At 41.4% G+C, this 17,693-nt stretch overlaps 1 protein-coding gene across 1 annotated transcript in view; it reads left to right on the forward strand.

Annotated features, from left to right (window-relative positions):
• The window catches only part of MTMR8 (myotubularin related protein 8), a 214,598-nt gene extending 197,762 nt beyond the window's left edge, over positions 1-16,836 (forward strand). Inside the window, 1 exon segment of the mRNA XM_047092489.1 lies at positions 15,009-16,836. Coding sequence (XP_046948445.1) covers positions 15,009-15,479 — 471 coding nt within the window. The 3' untranslated portion in view covers positions 15,480-16,836.
• The last annotated feature ends 857 nt before the right edge of the window (positions 16,837-17,693 follow it).

A 17,693-nucleotide genomic window follows, 5' to 3' on the forward strand; every position in this document is an offset into this window, starting at 1 on the left:
CATCCCCAAAGGCAAGGGAATTAAAAGCAAAAATGAACTATTGGGACCTCATGAAGATAAAGAGCTTCTGCACTGCAAAGTTAACAATCAACAAAATAAAAGGCAATGAATGGAATGGGAAAAGATATTTGCAAATGACATATCGGACAAGGGGCTAGTATCCAAAATCTATAAAGATAAAGCACCAAACTCCACACCTGAAAAACACATAATCCAGTGAAGAAATGGGCAGAAAACATGAATAGACACTTCTCTAAAGAAGACTTACAGATTACCAGCAGGCACATGAAAAGTAGCTCAACATCGCTCCTCATCAGGGAAATACAAATCAAAACCACACTCAGATATCACCTCACGCCAATCAGAGTGGGTAAAATGAACAGATCCGGAGACCATAGATGCTGGAGAGGATGTGGAGAAACAGGAACCCTCTTGCACTCTTGATGGAAATGCAAACTGGTGCAGCCACTCTGGAAAACAGTGTGGTGGTTCCTCAAAAAAATTAAAAATCAACCTACCCTGTGACCCAGCAATAGAACTGCTAGGAATTTACCCAAGGGATACAGGAGTACTGATGCATAGAGGCACTTGTACCCCAATGTTTACAGCAGCACTGTCTGTCAACAATAGCCAAATTATGGAAAGAGCCTAAATGTCCATCAACTGATGAATGGATAAAGAAATTGTGGTTTTGGAAGATGGCGGTGTAGGAGGACGCTGGGCTCACCGCGCGTCCTGCTGATCACTTAGATTCCACCTACACCTGCCTAAATAACCCAGAAAACCGCCAGAGGATTAGCAGAACGGAGTCACCAGACCCAAGTGCAGACGAGAGGCCCACGGAAGAGGGTAGGAAGGGCGGCGAGGCGGTGCGCGCTCCACGGACTGGCGGGAGGGAGCCGGGGTGGAGGGGCGGCTCGCCAGCCAAGCAGAGCCCCCGAGTCCGGCTTGCAAAAGCGGAGGGGCCTGACGGACTGTGTTCCGACAGCAAGCGCGACTTAGCGTCTGGGAGGTCATAAGTTAACAGCTCTGCTCGGAAAGCGGGAAGGCTGGAGGACAAAGGGAGGGTGAGCTGCGGAGCCCCCGGACGACAGAGCTCAGTTTGGCGGGGAACAAAGGCGCTAGCCAGAGCCATCTCCGCCGCCCATCCCCCAGCCAAAATCCCAAAGGGAACCGGCTCCGGCCAGGGAAATTGCTCGCTCCGCGCGAACACCCAACTCTGTGCTTCTGCGGAGCCAAACCTCCGGCAGCAATCTGACTCCCTCCGGCTGCCACAGGGCCCCTCCTGAAGTGGATCACCTAAGGAGAAGCGAGCTAAGCCTGCCCCCCCGCCGCTGTGCACCTTGCCTTCCCACCCCAGCTAATACGCCAGATCCCCAGCATCACAAGCCTGGCAGTGTGCAAGTAGCCCAGACGGGCCACGCCACCCCACAGTGAATCCCGCCCCTAGGAGAGGGGAAGAGAAGGCACACACCAGTCTGACTGTGGCCCCAGCGGTGGGCTGGGGGCAGACATCAGGTCGGACTGCGGCCCCGCCCACCAACTCCAGTTATACACCACAGCACAGGGGCAGTGCCCTGCAGGCCCTCACCACACCAGGGACTATCCAAAATGACCAAGCGGAAGAATTCCCCTCAGAAGAATCTCCAGGAAATAACAACAGCTAATGAGCTGATCAAAAAGGATTTAAATAATATAACAGAAAGTGAATTTAGAATAATAGTCATAAAATTAATCGTTGGGCTGGAATACAGCATACAGGACAGCAGAGAATCTCTTGCTACAGAGATCAAGGGACTAAGGAACAGTCACGAGGAGCTGAAAAACGCTTTAAAGGAAATGGAAAACAAAATGCAAACCACCACGGCTCGGATGGAAGAGGCACAGGAGAGAATAGGTGAACTAGAAGATAAAGTTATGGAAAAAGAGGAAGCTGAGAAAAAGAGACAGAAAAAAATCCAGGAGTATGAGGGGAAAATTAGAGAACTAAGTGATACACTAAAAAGAAATAATATACGCATAATTGGTATCCCAGAGGAGGAAGAGAGAGGGAAAGGTGCTGAAGGGGTACTTGAAGAAATTATAGCTGAGAACTTCCCTGAACTGGGGAAGGAAAAAGGCATTGAAATCCAAGAGGCACAGAGAACTCCCTTCAGACGTAACTTGAATCGATCTTCTGCACGCCATATCATAGTGAAACTGGCAAAATACAAGGATAAAGAGAAAATTCTGAAAGCAGCAAGGGGTAAACGTGCCCTCACATATAAAGGGAGACCTATAAGACTCGTGACTGATCTCTCTTTTGAAACATGGCAGGCCAGAAAGAATTGGCACGAGATTTTCAGTGTGCTAGACAGAAAAAATATGCAGCCGAGAATCCTTTATCCAGCAAGTCTGTCATTTAGAATAGAAGGAGAGATAAAGGTCTTCCCAAACAAACAAAAACTGAAGGAATTTGTCACCACTAAACCAGCCCTACAAGAGATCCTAAGGGGGACCCTGTGAGACAAAGTACCAGAGACATCACTACAAGCATAAAACATACAGACATCACAATGACTCTAAACCCGTATCTTTCTATAATAACACTGAATGTAAATGGATTAAATGCGCCAACCAAAAGACATAGGGTATGAGAATGGATACAAAAACAAGACCCATCTATTTGCTGTCTACAAGAGACTCATTTTAGACCTGAGGACACCTTTAGATTCAGAGTGAGGGGATGGAGAACTATTTATCATGCTACTGGAAGCCAGAGGAAAGCTGGAGTAGCCATACTTATATCAGACAAACTAGACTTTAAATTAAAGGGTGTAACAAGAGATGAAGAAGGACATTATATAATAGTTACAGGGTCTATCCATCAGGAAGAGCTAACAATTATAAATGTCTATGCGCCGAATACCGGAGCCCCCAAATATATAAAACAATTACTCATAAACAGAAGCAACCTTATTGATAAGAATGTGGTAATTGCTGGGGACTTTAACACCCCACTTACAGAAATGGATAGATCATCTAGACACACGGTCAATAAAGAAACAAGGGCCCTGAATGAGACACTGGATCAGATGGACTTGACAGATCTATTTAGAACTCTGCATCCCAAAGCAACAGAATATACTTTCTTCTCGAGTGCACATGGAACATTCTCCAAGATAGATCATATACTGGGTCACAAAACAGCCCATCATAAGTTTACAAGAATTGAAATTATACCATGCATACTTTCAGACCACAATGCTATGAAGCTTGAAATCAACCACAGGAAAAAGTCTGGAAAACCTCCAAAAGCATGGAGGCTAAAGAACTCCCTACTAAAGAATGAGTGGGTCAACCAGGCAATTAGAGAAGAAATTTAAAAATATATGGAAACAAATGAAAATGAAAATACAACAATCCAAACGCTTTGGGATGCAGCAAAGGCAGTCCTGAGAGGAAAATACATCGCAATCCATGCCTATCTCAAGAAACAAGAAAAATCCCAAATACAAAATCTAACAGCACACCTAAAGGAAATAGAAGCAGAACAGCAAAGGCAGCCTAAACCCAGCAGAAGAAGAGAAATAATAAAGATCAGAGCAGAAATAAACAATATAGAATCTAAAAAAACTGTAGAGCAGATCAACGAAACCAAGAGTTGGTTTTTTGAAAAAATAAACAAAATTGACAAACCTCTAGCCAGGCTTCTCAAAAAGAAAAGGGAGATGACCCAAATAGATAAAATCATGAATGAAAATGGAATTATCACAACCAATCCCTCAGAGATACAAACAATTATCAGGGAATACTATGAAAAATTATATGCCAACAAATTGGACAACTTGGAAGAAATGGACAAATTCCTGAACACCCACACTCTTCCAAAACTCAATCAGGAGGAAATAGAAAGCTTGAACAGACCCATAACCAGCGAAGAAATTGAATCGGTTATCAAAAATCTCCCAACAAATAAGAGTCCAGGACCAGATGGCTTCCCAGGGGAGTTCTACCAGACGTTTAAAGCAGAGATAATACGTATCCTTCTCAAGCTATTCCAAGAAATAGAAAGGGAAGGAAAACTTCCGGACTCATTCTATGAAGCCAGTATTACTTTGATTCCTAAACCAGACAGAGACCCAGTAAAAAAAGAGAACTACAGGCCAATATCCCTGATGAATATGGATGCCAAAATTCTCAATAAGATACTAGCAAATCGAATTCAACAGCATATAAAAAGAATTATTCACCATGATCAAGTGGGATTCATTCCTGGGATGCAGGGCTGGTTCAACATTCGCAAATCAATCAACGTGATACATCACATTAACAAAAAAAAAGAGAAGAACCATATGATCCTGTCAATCGATGCAGAAAAGGCCTTTGACAAAATCCAGCACCCTTTCTTAATAAAAACCCTTGAGAAAGTCGGGATAGAAGGAACATACTTAAAGATCATAAAAGCCATTTATGAAAAGCCCACAGCTAACATCATCCTCAACGGGGAAAAACTGAGAGCTTTTTCCCTGAGATCAGGAACACGACAGGGATGCCCACTGTCACCGCTGTTGTTTAACATAGTGCTGGAAGTTCTAGCATCAGCAATCAGACAACAAAAGGAAATCAAAGGCATCCAAATTGGCAAAGATGAAGTCAAGCTTTCGCTTTTTGCAGATGACATGATATTATACATGGAAAATCCGATAGACTCCACCAAAAGTCTGCTAGAACTGATACATGAATTCAGCAAAGTTGCAGGATACAAAATCAATGTACAGAAATCAGTTGCATTCTTATACACTAACAATGAAGCAACAGAAAGCAAATAAAGAAACTGATCCCATTCACAATTGCACCAAGAAGCATAAAATACCTAGGAATAAATCTAACCAAAGATGCAAAGGATCTGTATGCTGAAAACTATAGAAAGCTTATGAAGGTAATTGAAGAAGATTTAAAGAAATGGAAAGACATTCCCTGCTCATGGATTGGAAAAATAAATATTGTCAAAATGTCAATACTACCCAAAGCTATCTACACATTCAATGCAATCCCAATCAAAATTGCACCAGCATTCTTCTCGAAACTAGAACAAGCAATCCTAAAATTCATATGGAACCACAAAAGGCCCCGAATAGCCAAAGGAATTTTGAAGAAGAAGACCAAAGCAGGAGGCATCACAATCCCAGACTTCAGCCTCTACTACAAAGCTGTCATCATCAAGACAGCATGGTATTGGCACAAAAACAGACACACAGACCAGTGGAATAGAATAGAAACCCCAGAACTAGACCCACAAACATATGGCCAACTCATCTTTGACAAAGCAGGAAAGAACATCCAATGGAAAAAAGACAGCCTCTTTAACAAATGGTGCTGGGAGAACTGGACAGCAACATGCAGAAGGTTGAAACTAGACCACTTTCTCACACCATTTACAAAAATAAACTCAAAATGGATAAAGGACCTAAATGTGAGACAGGAAACCATCAGAACCTTAGAGGAGAAAGCAGGAAAAGACCTCTCTGACCTCAGCCGTAGCAATCTCTTACTCGACACATCCCCAAAGGCAAGGGAATTAAAAGCAAAAGTGAATTACTGGGACCTTATGAAGATAAAAAGCTTCTGCACAGCAAAGGAAACAACCAACAAAACTAAAAGGCAACCAACGGAATGGGAAAAGATATTTGCAAATGACATATCAGACAAAGGGCTAGTATCTAAAATCTATAAAGAGCTCACCAAACTCCACACCCGAAAAACAAATAACCCAGTGAAGAAATGGGCAGAAAACATGAGTAGACACTTCTCTAAAGAAGACATCCAGATGGCCAACAGGCACATGAAAAGATGTTCAGCGTCGCTCCTTATCAGGGAAATACAAATCAAAACCACACTCAGGTATCACCTCACGCCAGTCAGAGTGGCCAAAATGAACAAATCAGGAGACTATAGATGCTGGAGAGGATGTGGAGAAACGGGAACCCTCTTGCACTGTTGGTGGGAATGCAAATTGGTGCAGACGCTCTGGAAAGCAGTGTGGAGGTTCCTCAGAAAATTAAAAATAGACCTACCCTATGACCCAGCAATAGCACTGCTAGGAATTTACCCAAGGGATACAGGAGTACTGATGCATAGGGGCACTTGTACCCCAATGTTCATAGCAGCACTGTCAACAATAGCCAAATTATGGAAAGAGCCTAAATGTCCATCAACTGATGAATGGATAAAGAAATTGTGGTTTATATACACAATGGAATGCTACGTGGCAATGAGAAAAAATGAAATATGGCCTTTTGTAGCAACGTGGATGGAACTGGAGAGTGTGATGCTAAGTGAAATAAGCCATACAGAGAAAGACAGATACCATATGGTTTCACTCTTATGTGGATCCTGAGAAACTTAACAGGAACCCATGGGGGAGGGGAAGGAAAAAAAAAAAAAAAAAGGACGTTAGAGTGGGAGAGAGCCAAAGCATAAGAGACTGTTAAAAACTGAGAACAAACTTAGGGTTGATGGGGGGTGGGAGGGAGGGGAGGGTGGGTGATGGGTATTGAGGAGGGCACCTTTTGGGATGAGCACTGGGTGTTGTATGGAAACCAATTTGTCAATAAATTACATATATAAAAAAAATTGTGGTTTATATACACAATGGAATACTACGTGGCAATGAGAAAGAATGAAATATGGCCTTTTGTAACAACATGGATGGAACTGGAGAGTGTTATTTTAAGTGAAATAAGCCATACAGAGAAAGACATATATGTTTTCACTCTTATGTGGATCTTGAGAATCTTAACAGAAGTCCATGGGGGAGGGGAAGAAAAAAAGGTTAGAGAGGGAGAGTGCCAAAGCATAAGAGACTCTTAAAAACTGAGGACAAATTCTGGGTTGATGAGGGGTGGGAGGGAGGGGGGAGTGGGTGATGGGTACTGAGGAGGGCACCTTTTGGGATGAGCGCTGGGTGTTGTATGGACACCAATTTGACAATAAATTTCACATTTTAAAAGATGCAATACCAATCAAAATTGCACCAGCATTCTTCTCAAAGCTAGAACAAGCAATCCTAAATTTGTATGGAATCACAACAGAACCCAAATAGCCAAAGTAATATTGAAGAAGAAAACAAAAGCGGTCGGCATAACAATCCCAGACTTTAGCCTCTAGTATAAAACTCTAATCATCAAGACAGTATGGTAGTGGCACAAAAACAGACACTTAGACCAATGGAATAGAACAGGGAACACAGAATTGGACCCACAAATGTATGGCCAACTAATCTTGGACAAAGCAGGAAGGAGTATCCAATTGAAAAATGACAGTCTCTTTAGAAAATGGTACTGGAAAAACTGGACAGCAACATGCAGCAGAATGAAACTATAACACTTGCTTACCCCATACACAAAAAAGAACTCAAAATGGTTGAAGGACCTGAATGTGACACAGGAAACCATCAAAACACTAGAGGAGAAAGCAGGGAAAAACCTTTTTGACCTCAGGCACAGCAATTCCTTACTTGACACTCTCCAAAGGCAAGGGAATTAAAAGCCAACATGAACTATTGGAACCTCATCAACATAAAAAGCTTCTCTAGTGCAAAGGAAACAATCACCAAAACTAAAAGGCAACCGACAGAATGGGAAAGATATTTGCAAATGATGTATTCGATAAAGGACTAGTATCTAAAATCTATAAAGAACTCACCAAACTCCACAGCCGAAAAACAAATAATCCAGTGAAGAAATGGGCAGAAGACATAAATAGACACTTCTCTAAAGAAGACATCCAGGGGCGCCTGGGTGGCGCAGTCGGTTAAGCGTCCGACTTCAGCCAGGTCACGATCTCGCGGTCCGGGAGTTCGAGCCCCGCGTCAGGCTCTGGGCTGATGGCTCAGAGCCTGGAGCCTGTTTCCGATTCTGTGTCTCCCTCTCTCTCTGCCCCTCCCCCGTTCATGCTCTGTCTCTCTCTGTCCCAAAAATAAATAAACGTTGAAAAAAAAAAAAAAGACATCCAGATTGCCAACAGGCACATGAAAAGATGCTCAATGTGACTCCTCATCAGGGAAATACAAATCAACAGTACACTCAGATACCACCTCACAGCAGTCAGAGTGGTAAAATGAACAAATCAGGTAACTATAGATTCTGGCGAGGATGTAGAGAAAAGGGACCCTCCTTACTGCTCGTGGGAATGCAAACTGGTGCAGCTGCTCTGGAAAACAGTGTGGAGGTTCCTCGAAAAATTAAAAATAGAACTACGCTATGACCCAGCAATAGCACTGCTAGGAATCTACCCAGAGGATACAAGAGTGCTGATGCATAGGGGCACTTGTACAATAATGTTTATAGTAGCACTTTCAATAGCCAAATTATGGAAAGAGCCTAAAAGTCCATCAACTGATGAATGAAGATGTGGTTTATACATACAATGGAATACTACTTGGCAATGCGATAGAATGAAATCTGCCCATTTGCCACAATGGATGGAACTGGAGGTTACTCTGCAAAGTGAAATAAGCCAGGCAGGGAAAGACAGATACTATATATTTTCACTCATATGTGGATCTTAGGAAACTTAACATAAGACAATGGGGGAGGAGAAGGGGAAAAAAAACATTACAGAGGAGTGAGGGAAACCATAAGAGACTCTTAAGGAATGAGAACAAACTAAGGGTAGATGGGGGTGGGGAAGAGGGGAAAGTGGGTGATGGGCAGGGAGGAGGACACTTGTTGGGATGAGCACTGGGTATTGTATGGAAACCAATTTGACAATAATTTATATTTAAAAAAAAGAAAAATATTTTTTATAAAAATGCAAAATAAGTTTTTTCTCTTTATCTGAGAACAAAAAATGAAAAGAAAGGAAGAAAAATTGAATAGATGGATCAGCTAGAAAAAAGAAATACGATTGAAATTACATCCACTGTCCCATAACAAACTATGAAGCACTTTATAGTCTGTGAACTAAGTAGGCGCAGAGTCTTGTGGTGTTCCTTTAGAGCATGGTTGGTGCAGTTGGATGGGGTTTGGTGTAACAGCTCTGTTCTCCACTAGCTGGTGCTGCTTAGTTTACTGGGGTGGATCCTTGTTGATCATGTTCACTGTGTGTATGCCCATGCGTGGGAGGGGTGAAAATGGTGTCACTCAGCTACCCAATCTCTAGTATCAGAACTCTGTGCTCTCGTGGACCCACAATCAAGCACCCTTCATTTGTCTCCGGCTTCCGTCCACTCTGCACTTCTTCACTGTCTGAGACCAAGCTGTCAGCCTGCCAGTTGGCACCTCCCTCCTCAGTTTTATCTCAGATGGGGCTGTGTTTCTAAACCCCTCATTTCTGAGGGCCCTATGACTTTGACCCACTCAGACCCTCTGTGGGAGGGTCTCACCAATCAATGGCTGGGTTCCTGCCTGACCCCAGGGATGTTCCCACAACTGCGCTGCTGCAGATGCCCAGAGACTGTGGCCAGATGCCAGCCTGCCCCAGAAAAAGTTCTCACAATTGTGTAGCTGCAGCATTTCAGGGATTATGGTAAATCACAACACACATCCAGTGCCAGGCTTCACCCTTAACATCCTTGTTCTAACACCAGCAAATATGGCTGTTCTCTGCCTGTGGGGAGGCCACACAGCCTCTACCAAATGTCCTCTTAGCAGGGTAACTGCCTCTTCCAGGTGGCCTGAGGACGCCTTGGACCTACCTTGCTGTCTCCTCCTGGGGACTCACCCTTCCCACCAGAGGTCTGCCAGCTATCCAGCCACAGAGTTTCAGAATCTGTGCCCCCCTGTTTATAGAGTCTTAATGGTATTTAAACCCTCTCCTTTCTCCTTTCTCCTTTCTCCCTTTCTTGTTAACCCTTATGGGTGTGTACACTCTTTCTCTTTCTCTCCAGCTGCTTTTGGGGGGAGTGCTTTTCCTGTACTCTTCCCCCCCGTCTCTGTCCTTTGTCCACAAGCAAATGCAGCTCCCTACCCTCTGCAGCTTCTCTCTCCCCCAGTTCTCCTCTCCATGCCACATACCTGCTGAGTTCTGTGGTTTAAGTTGTACAGATTGTTGTGTTAATCCTCAGATCAGTTTTCTAGGTGTGCAAGATGGTTTGGTGTTGATCTAGCTGCATTTCAGGGACAAGAGAGAAAAAAAAAGTTCCATGTTGTTCTGCCATCTTCTTCTCTATGCATTTTTTTTAATTTCCTCCTTGATTTCTTGGTTGGCCCTTTCATTGTTTAGTAGCATATTATTTATCCTTTATGTATTTGTGTTCTTTCCAGACTTCTTTGTGATTTATTTCTTGTTTCATACCATTGTAGTTGGAAAAGATGCATCGTATGATTTTAATATTTTTGAATATGTTAAGACTTGTTTTGTAGCCTAACGTGATCTGTTTTGGAGACTGTTCCATGTTCACTTGAAAAGAATGTGTATCCCACTGTTTGGGGATGGAATGTTATGAATATATCTTTTGTGTCCATCTGGTGCATTGTCTTCTTCAAAGCTTGTTTCCTTATTAAGTTTCTGTCTGGATGATCTATTGATTTAAGTGTGGTGCTAAAGTAGTCTACTATTATTGTATAACTGCCAATTTCTTCTTTTATGTCTTTTAATTGTTGCTTTTTGTGTTTAGCTCTTCCTATGTAGAGCAAATAAATACTTTGAATTTTTATACCCTCTTGTTTGATTGTTCCCTTTATCATATGTAGTGCCCTTCTTTGTCTCTTATTATAGTCTTTATTTTAAAACCTATTTTGTCCGATAATAAGTATTGCTACCCCAACTTTCTTTTTTCTTCCATTTGCATGATAAAATATTTTTCTATCCATTCATTTTCAATCAGAATGTATCTTTAGGTCTGAACTGAGTCTCTTCTAGACAGCATTACAGGGTCTTTCTCTTTTTACTTATTCAGTTACCGTATTCTTTTGCTTGGAGCATTTAGTCTATTTAAATTCAAAGTAATTATTGATAAGTAAGTACTTACTGCAATTTTGTTACTCATTTTATGGTTGTTTTTGTAGTTCTTCTCTATTCCTTTTTTCACGTGCTCTCTTTCTTGTGGTTTTATGGCTTTCTTTAGTAATGTGCTTGGATTGCTTTCTATTTTTTTGTGTATCTATTATAGGTTTTTGATTTGTGTTTAACATTAGGTTTATATATAACATCCTATGCATATTGCAGTCTATTTTATGTTGATGGTCACTTAAATTTGAGCCCATTCCAAAAACACTCAAGTTTCACTCTCCCACACACCCATTTTATGTATATGATGTCATACTGTACATCCTTTTGTTTTGTGAATACCTTGACTGACTTTTATAGATATAATTGAGTTTACTGGTTTTTTTTTTTGTGCTTTAACTTCCACACTGTTTTTGTAGGTGATTAATCTATTAATTTTGTTCATTCACTCATGAAATTTTTTCCTTCCATAATTTTCTGACTCCTGATTATGGCCTTTTTTTTTCCATTCAAAGAATTTCCATTAACGTTTCTTGCAATGTTGGTTTGGTGATGAACTCAACTTTTGTTTGTCTGGGATACTGTATCTCCCCTTCTATTATGAATAATAACCTTGCAGTGCATTTTAGGTTGCATTTTTTTTCCCTTTTAGCACTTTGGTAATATCATGCCATTCCCTTCTGGTTTTCAGCATTTCTGCTGAAAAAGCTGATAGCCTTATGAGGTTTCCCTTGTGTATAATTGTTTTCTCTCACTGCTTTTAAAATTCTATTACTACTTTTTACCATCTTAATTATGTGTCTTGCTATGGACCTCCATGGGCTGATACTTTTGGGAGCTCTCTGTTCTTCCTAGATCTGGACATCTATTTCCTTCCCCAGATTAGGAAAATTTTCGGCAATTATTTCATCAAATAAATATTCTGCCTTCTCATCTCTTCTCCTTCTTGGATCCCTAAAATGCCAAAGTTATTACACTTGATGATGTCAGTGAATTCCCTTAATCTATTCTCATTTTTCAATTTTTATTTTTTAATAATTTCTTTTTAAGTTTATTTATTTTGACAGACAAATCGAATGCACATGCATGCAAGCAAGTCTGGAGAAGAGCAGAGATGGAGAGAGAAAATCCCAAGTAGGCTCCGCACTACATGCAGAGCCAGATGTGGGGCTCGATCTCAAGAACTGTGAGATCATGACCTGAACCAAAATCAAGAGTTGGACACTTAACTGACTGAGCCGCCCAGGTGCCCCACCTATTCTCATTTTTTATTAATTTTTCCTTTTGCTCTTCAGCTTGGTTACTTTCCATTACTCTGTCTTCCAGCTCACTGATCCATTCTTCTGCATCCTCTACTCTGATGTTGATTCTGTCTAGTGTATTTATTTCACTTATTGAGTTATTCATCTCTCACTAGTCTTTTTAAATATTTTCTATCTCTTTGTTGAAGTTCTTACTGAGATTTTTCAATTTTTCTGAAATCTAGTGGGTATATTTATGACCATTGCTTTGAATTCTTTATCAGGCATATTGTCAATCTCCATTTCAATTAGTTCTTTTGCTGTGGTTTTGTCTTGTTCTTTGATTTGGGACATGTTTTTCTGTCGACTCATTTTTTCTCTCTGTTTCCATGTATTAGGAAAGTCAGCTGCATCTCCTAATCTTGAAATTGTGGCCTTATGAAGAAGAGGTCCTGTGGTACTCTGTAGTGTAATGCCCCCTATTCATCAGAGCCAGTTCTTCAGGATATCTCTATGTGTATTTTGTGTACCCTACTGTTGTAGCTGATCTTCATTTGCCTTTAGTCCAGTTGGATGCAAAGGCCCACTTTGCCAGTTGTGGGCAAGATTTGGTACCTATGCTGTTAAGAGGCCAGTCTGGGGCCATTGCGAGCTTGTAGTTGGTTGGTGTCAGCAGTCAAAATAGATGACTACCCTCAGCCGCTCTTCTGGGACTTCAGTTGCACTGATCCTCAGGGGGCTCTCCCTCTGTTGTCCCCTGAGAGGTTTTTGCTGTTGGGTAGGGCCTAGAGTCCAACCAGAGGCCTGTCCACAGTCTGTCTGTTGGGGCTGCAATATCATGGACCTGCAGGATGCTCTCACTGCCTTGTTCCCTGAGAGGTTTTCGTTGGTCAGCAGACCAACAATCCAACCCACTGCCTACCTGTAGTCTGTCTGCTGGGCCTGCATTTGAACTATTGTGTCTAGTGGTTATGACCCCCTCTCCCCAGGGCTGGGAATTACTTTGGGGTGGCACCAGTCTTTGACAAGTCTGCTTGCAGGATTTGTTTTGGCAAGAGTAGCTTTAGAGGATGCCTGAAGTGTAGGTTGGGTAGATGGGGTGGATCCACAGGGGAACTTGGAGGCAGGGTGCATGGTGTTAGCAAGGTAGGTAGAGGGTTTTCCAGCTGGTTACTGCAAGTGTCTTGCTATCTGTTCTGGGTATGGGGAAGTAGGGAGAGAAAAATGGTGCCTGCCAGCTCTTCTGTTCTTGGAGGTGTCTCCGACTGATCCCTGCCCCTCTGGTGCATGTTGTGAGATTAGTAAATAAACCTCCATCATTTATACTCCAAGTGCTTTTCAAACTGCTTCTTCTATGCTACATTTATTATACTGGCTCTTTAAGGGCAAAGACTCTGGTGCCTTTCAGAGTGGAGCTTTCAGCTTTCCCAGAGCTAAGCCTGCTGATTTTTAAACTACCTGGAGTTAAGCCCCACTGATTGTAAATACTTGAGAAGTTAAGCACCACTGGTTTTCAAAGCCAAATGTTTTTGGGACCTCATTTCCCAGTTCAGGTTCCCTATGTCTGGAGTGCCTGGTGTGGTTTCTGCTCCTCTCTCTTCTCTATTCTTGTGATATCGCTCCTTTTTGTAGTTAGTCTCACCAGGAGCTTGGTTCTCCACAACATCTCTGCCCCTTCTACCCCTTCCAATGTGGCCTTTTCTCTATGAATAACAGTGTAAAATCTGTTCTGCCAGTCTTCAAGTCACTCTCTGGGTTAGTTGCACTGATGTGGCTGTTATCTAGTTGTGCCCATGGGACGAGGTAAGCTTAGGATCTTCCAACTTTGCCACCTTCCCAGAAGACTTTCCCTGTTGAGAGCTTTAGAAAGGTAGTACAAATGTAAAGTTGAAATATGCAGAATACAAAAAAAATACAAAATGGAAAGTTTAAAAGACTCCCCTAGCCATCTACCCATTCATTTCCTTTCTTCAAAGGTTATCACGATTGTGTGTGTGTGTGTGTGTGTGTGTGTGTGATTTTCTAATTTCCAAAAAAATGAAAATGGTATGCTTATACCCTACAACTGGAGCTCCTGACTCGAGTCCATGAAACTGTAAGTGTCCTCAGGTACCTTTGGGGGAATCTATGAAGCCCTTGATATTATACCTAAAACTGTATGTGTGTTGTCTCATGTACACACATGTGCATACATGCAGTTTTCTGAGAAGAAAGCTCATCATTTTCTTCAGATTTTCAAGGTGGTCTATGCCCCCCCCAAGGTTAAGAATCACCATTGTAAAGTATCATTGAGTCATTGTGTTATTCCTGAAAGTGAAAATATCCATTGGAGATAGCGTGAGGTATTAGGTGATAGAACTTGGTATTAAGAGGCAGGGTCAGATCTCAGCTCTAGCATTTCTACAATGTGTGAATTTTAGTCTTATTTAAATTCTCCTATTCTCAGGTTTCTCACTTGCAAAATACAGCTAATACCTAACCAACAGAATTATTATAAGTATAAAAGGAAATACTATATATAAAGTCTCCAGCACTTAGAGGTGCTTAATATATCTTAATGATCCTCTCCCTTGCCCTCCCTGTTCCCAGTAATAGAATTATATTTATTAGAAAAGAAGACTTTTATAGATACAAGATGCTTCTTTAGTGGTAAGGCTTTTAAAGCACTATGTCAAGTAATGAAGAAAAGATGTTTGGGGGTAAGGTGGGGGAAAAAGGTTACACTATGCCATATTAGTGACAGCATCAGGATCCCTGCAGGTCATTGTGATATTTACTTAGGTTTTTTTTTTCCTATTCCTAATTCTTTTCAACCATTCCTTGCTCCCGTGACAGAAACTGCAAGCCCATGATGAGCCACCAAAAGAAGTCTGTACATGCTCTCAATTAGGGAATTTATTATCTCAGCATCTGGGAAGTTCTTTGACCAATCCTCTTGACTTTATGGGTATTGATGGATACCTGAACACCTTGATGGAGAATGGCACCATATCCAGCGAAGGAGGCTTCCAGGCTCAGATGGATCAAGTGAAAAGACAGTGTGCAGACTTTCACCATGACTGTTGTGGGATCATAGGCAGCCTTAGGGCCATAAACATTTCTGGGGATATGGGATTCTCTGGAAACATGGGTATCTCTGAATCGAGGGGCATCTATGGGGTCACAGGCATCTCTGGCAACGTGGATATCTCTGAGACTATGGACTGCTCTGAAAACATCAGCCTCTCTGGGAGCATGGGCATCTTTGGGGACACAGGTATCTCCAAGGCCAGCACAAAAGAAGCAGGCTGCTATAAGCAACGGTGAGCTACTTATCTGTTTCCATGCTAGGTGTACCTATGGCACCCACAATGATCCTTGTCCCAAAAAGGCTATGCTTCTTTTCCTGTTGGTTTAAATGGGTGAGTCTGGTACACCCCCCTCCCACTTAAGAGTCTGGAAGGTGATTTATGGCCCTTACTGATTAAGCAACCAGTATATGCATATCAGGCAGCCCAGAATGTAGGCAAGAGAAAAAATATATTATTTTTCTAGAATGGGATTTAACTTGAGAAATGCCTTCCAGCTGAGATAGTAGGCTGATTCCACTGTTCCATTCTCCTTAATGATCAACCTCCCCTACTTTTCCACCCTCACTGCTATAGCATGAGAAAAAAGTGGTAATGTTGTCACAGTTGAGAATTAAGACACTGTTGAGAGGAAAGAGATGGTGTGTAGCAGGTAACTGACTTGCAGAATGGCTTAAAAGGAAATTTTACTTTTTGGTGTGTTCAGTTGTAAGATGTAAGCTAACATTATTCCCAATAGAGACACCAACATTTGCATGAGAAATAAGTCAAAATGATCCTTAACTGTTAGCATGGGTGCATGGATGCTTGGTGGTTTAGAACATATAAGGAAATAGTTTTCTTAAATTATAACATTTGCTCTCCCCAACCGACACCCCAGTTAGGTCTCATAATACTCAGCCAACTCCCTTTTTCATAGATATCCCATAGATAAACTTGCATCCACTAAATTCTAAGGCAATCAATTCCAAGTTAGTGGTATCTGAATTAATAACACTGATTAATGGCATTGTCAGCATCATTTTGGGAGACAACAGAAGGCTCAGTGCTTTAGACCTGGCTTAAACATGGCCTATGTGCGAATCTGAGTTTTCCTAAAACAGGCCTCTTCTTAGGTCTTTTTATGAAGACCAGTGGTTTTGCTTCTGTAAACATCACATCAGCTTTGTGGACTTTTAGACACAATTGACACTACTTTTAAAATATGGTAGGTTTATCACTTTTACTACTGTACACATTTGAAAAAGTTTATTCTTAGAGGAGACCCAAATACTCCTGGGGGAAGTGATGTATTTATTGTCAATTAAACACCAGATTTTCCCTTTGGGGTTGATAGGCTTGCTGTGCACTTTCCTTTTGAATATTCAGTCATGCTTTACTCAGTTCTACATGCTTGGGTAGGATAGGCCTCAGGAAGTTTGGGTCATGTACTATACATATTGTCAGCATTTTCAGAACTCCCATTGCCAACAGAATCCAGGTCTTCACCCAAGATGTCTATTCCAAATACTTTATATCTGGCTCAAGCTCAACTAGAGATGTCTTGGGGCACCTGGGTGGCTCAGTTGGTTAAGCATCCAACTTTGGCTCAGGTCATGATCTCACAGCTCGTGAGTGCAAGCCCCATGTCAGTCTCTGTGCTGACAGCTCAGAGCCTGGAACCTCCTTCAGATTCTGTGTCTCCCTCTCTCTCTCTGCCCCTCCCCTGCTCATGCTCTGTCTCTGTCTCTCAAAAATAAACATTTAAAAAATTTTAAAAATAGATATCTGCATGAAGGAGCCATCTCTGTTACTACCACATCCAGTTGTAAACATAAACATTTCTAAAGGATCACTGTATTAGTTACTTTTCTTTATAAGAAAGCCTATAAAAAGTTGTTTAAGAGTCTGAGATTTATTTCTACAGACCTATACAAGAGCAGTACATAGTACCAAACCTTATTTCCTAGATCTAAAACAAAGTTAATCAACAGTGAAAAGGTCTTTTTCCATGCAGTTTTAAACTGAGAAGTGATAAAGAGCAACACTGGTATTTCAAAAGTAAAAATAAAATTTAAAAAATACTATTTTGTTTTTTTAGGATCAAAGGCCATGGAATCAGTTTCAGCCTAAAGATCTATAAGCTCAATTTGGTCTTTTATTATTATCATTTTTTATTCCCCAACATGTCCTATTATCGCTTGTATATAACAGACATGGAACTAAGGAATACCTTGTGAAAATTCCCCATTTTCTCTGAATACTAAACACCTTGCTGATTTACAGTTAGATTTGACATATCTGAGAGATGAAAAAATTCAGTGGAATCTAAATACTTATGCACTGGTAAAATCCAGTAACCATCTATAGTTAGAAGCATAGCAATAGAGAGGAGACTCCTGAAGAAAAGTTGCTGGGTACTAAAAAAGATGGTCTATTACTTACTTCCATTTCATACCCTCATACAGTAACT

The sequence above is a fragment of the Lynx rufus genome, unplaced genomic scaffold (genome assembly GCF_022079265.1).
Source record: "Lynx rufus isolate CCGP_SWC_20201006 ecotype Redwood Valley unplaced genomic scaffold, mLynRuf1.p SCAF_30, whole genome shotgun sequence".
Taxonomy (NCBI): Eukaryota; Metazoa; Chordata; class Mammalia; order Carnivora; family Felidae; genus Lynx; species Lynx rufus.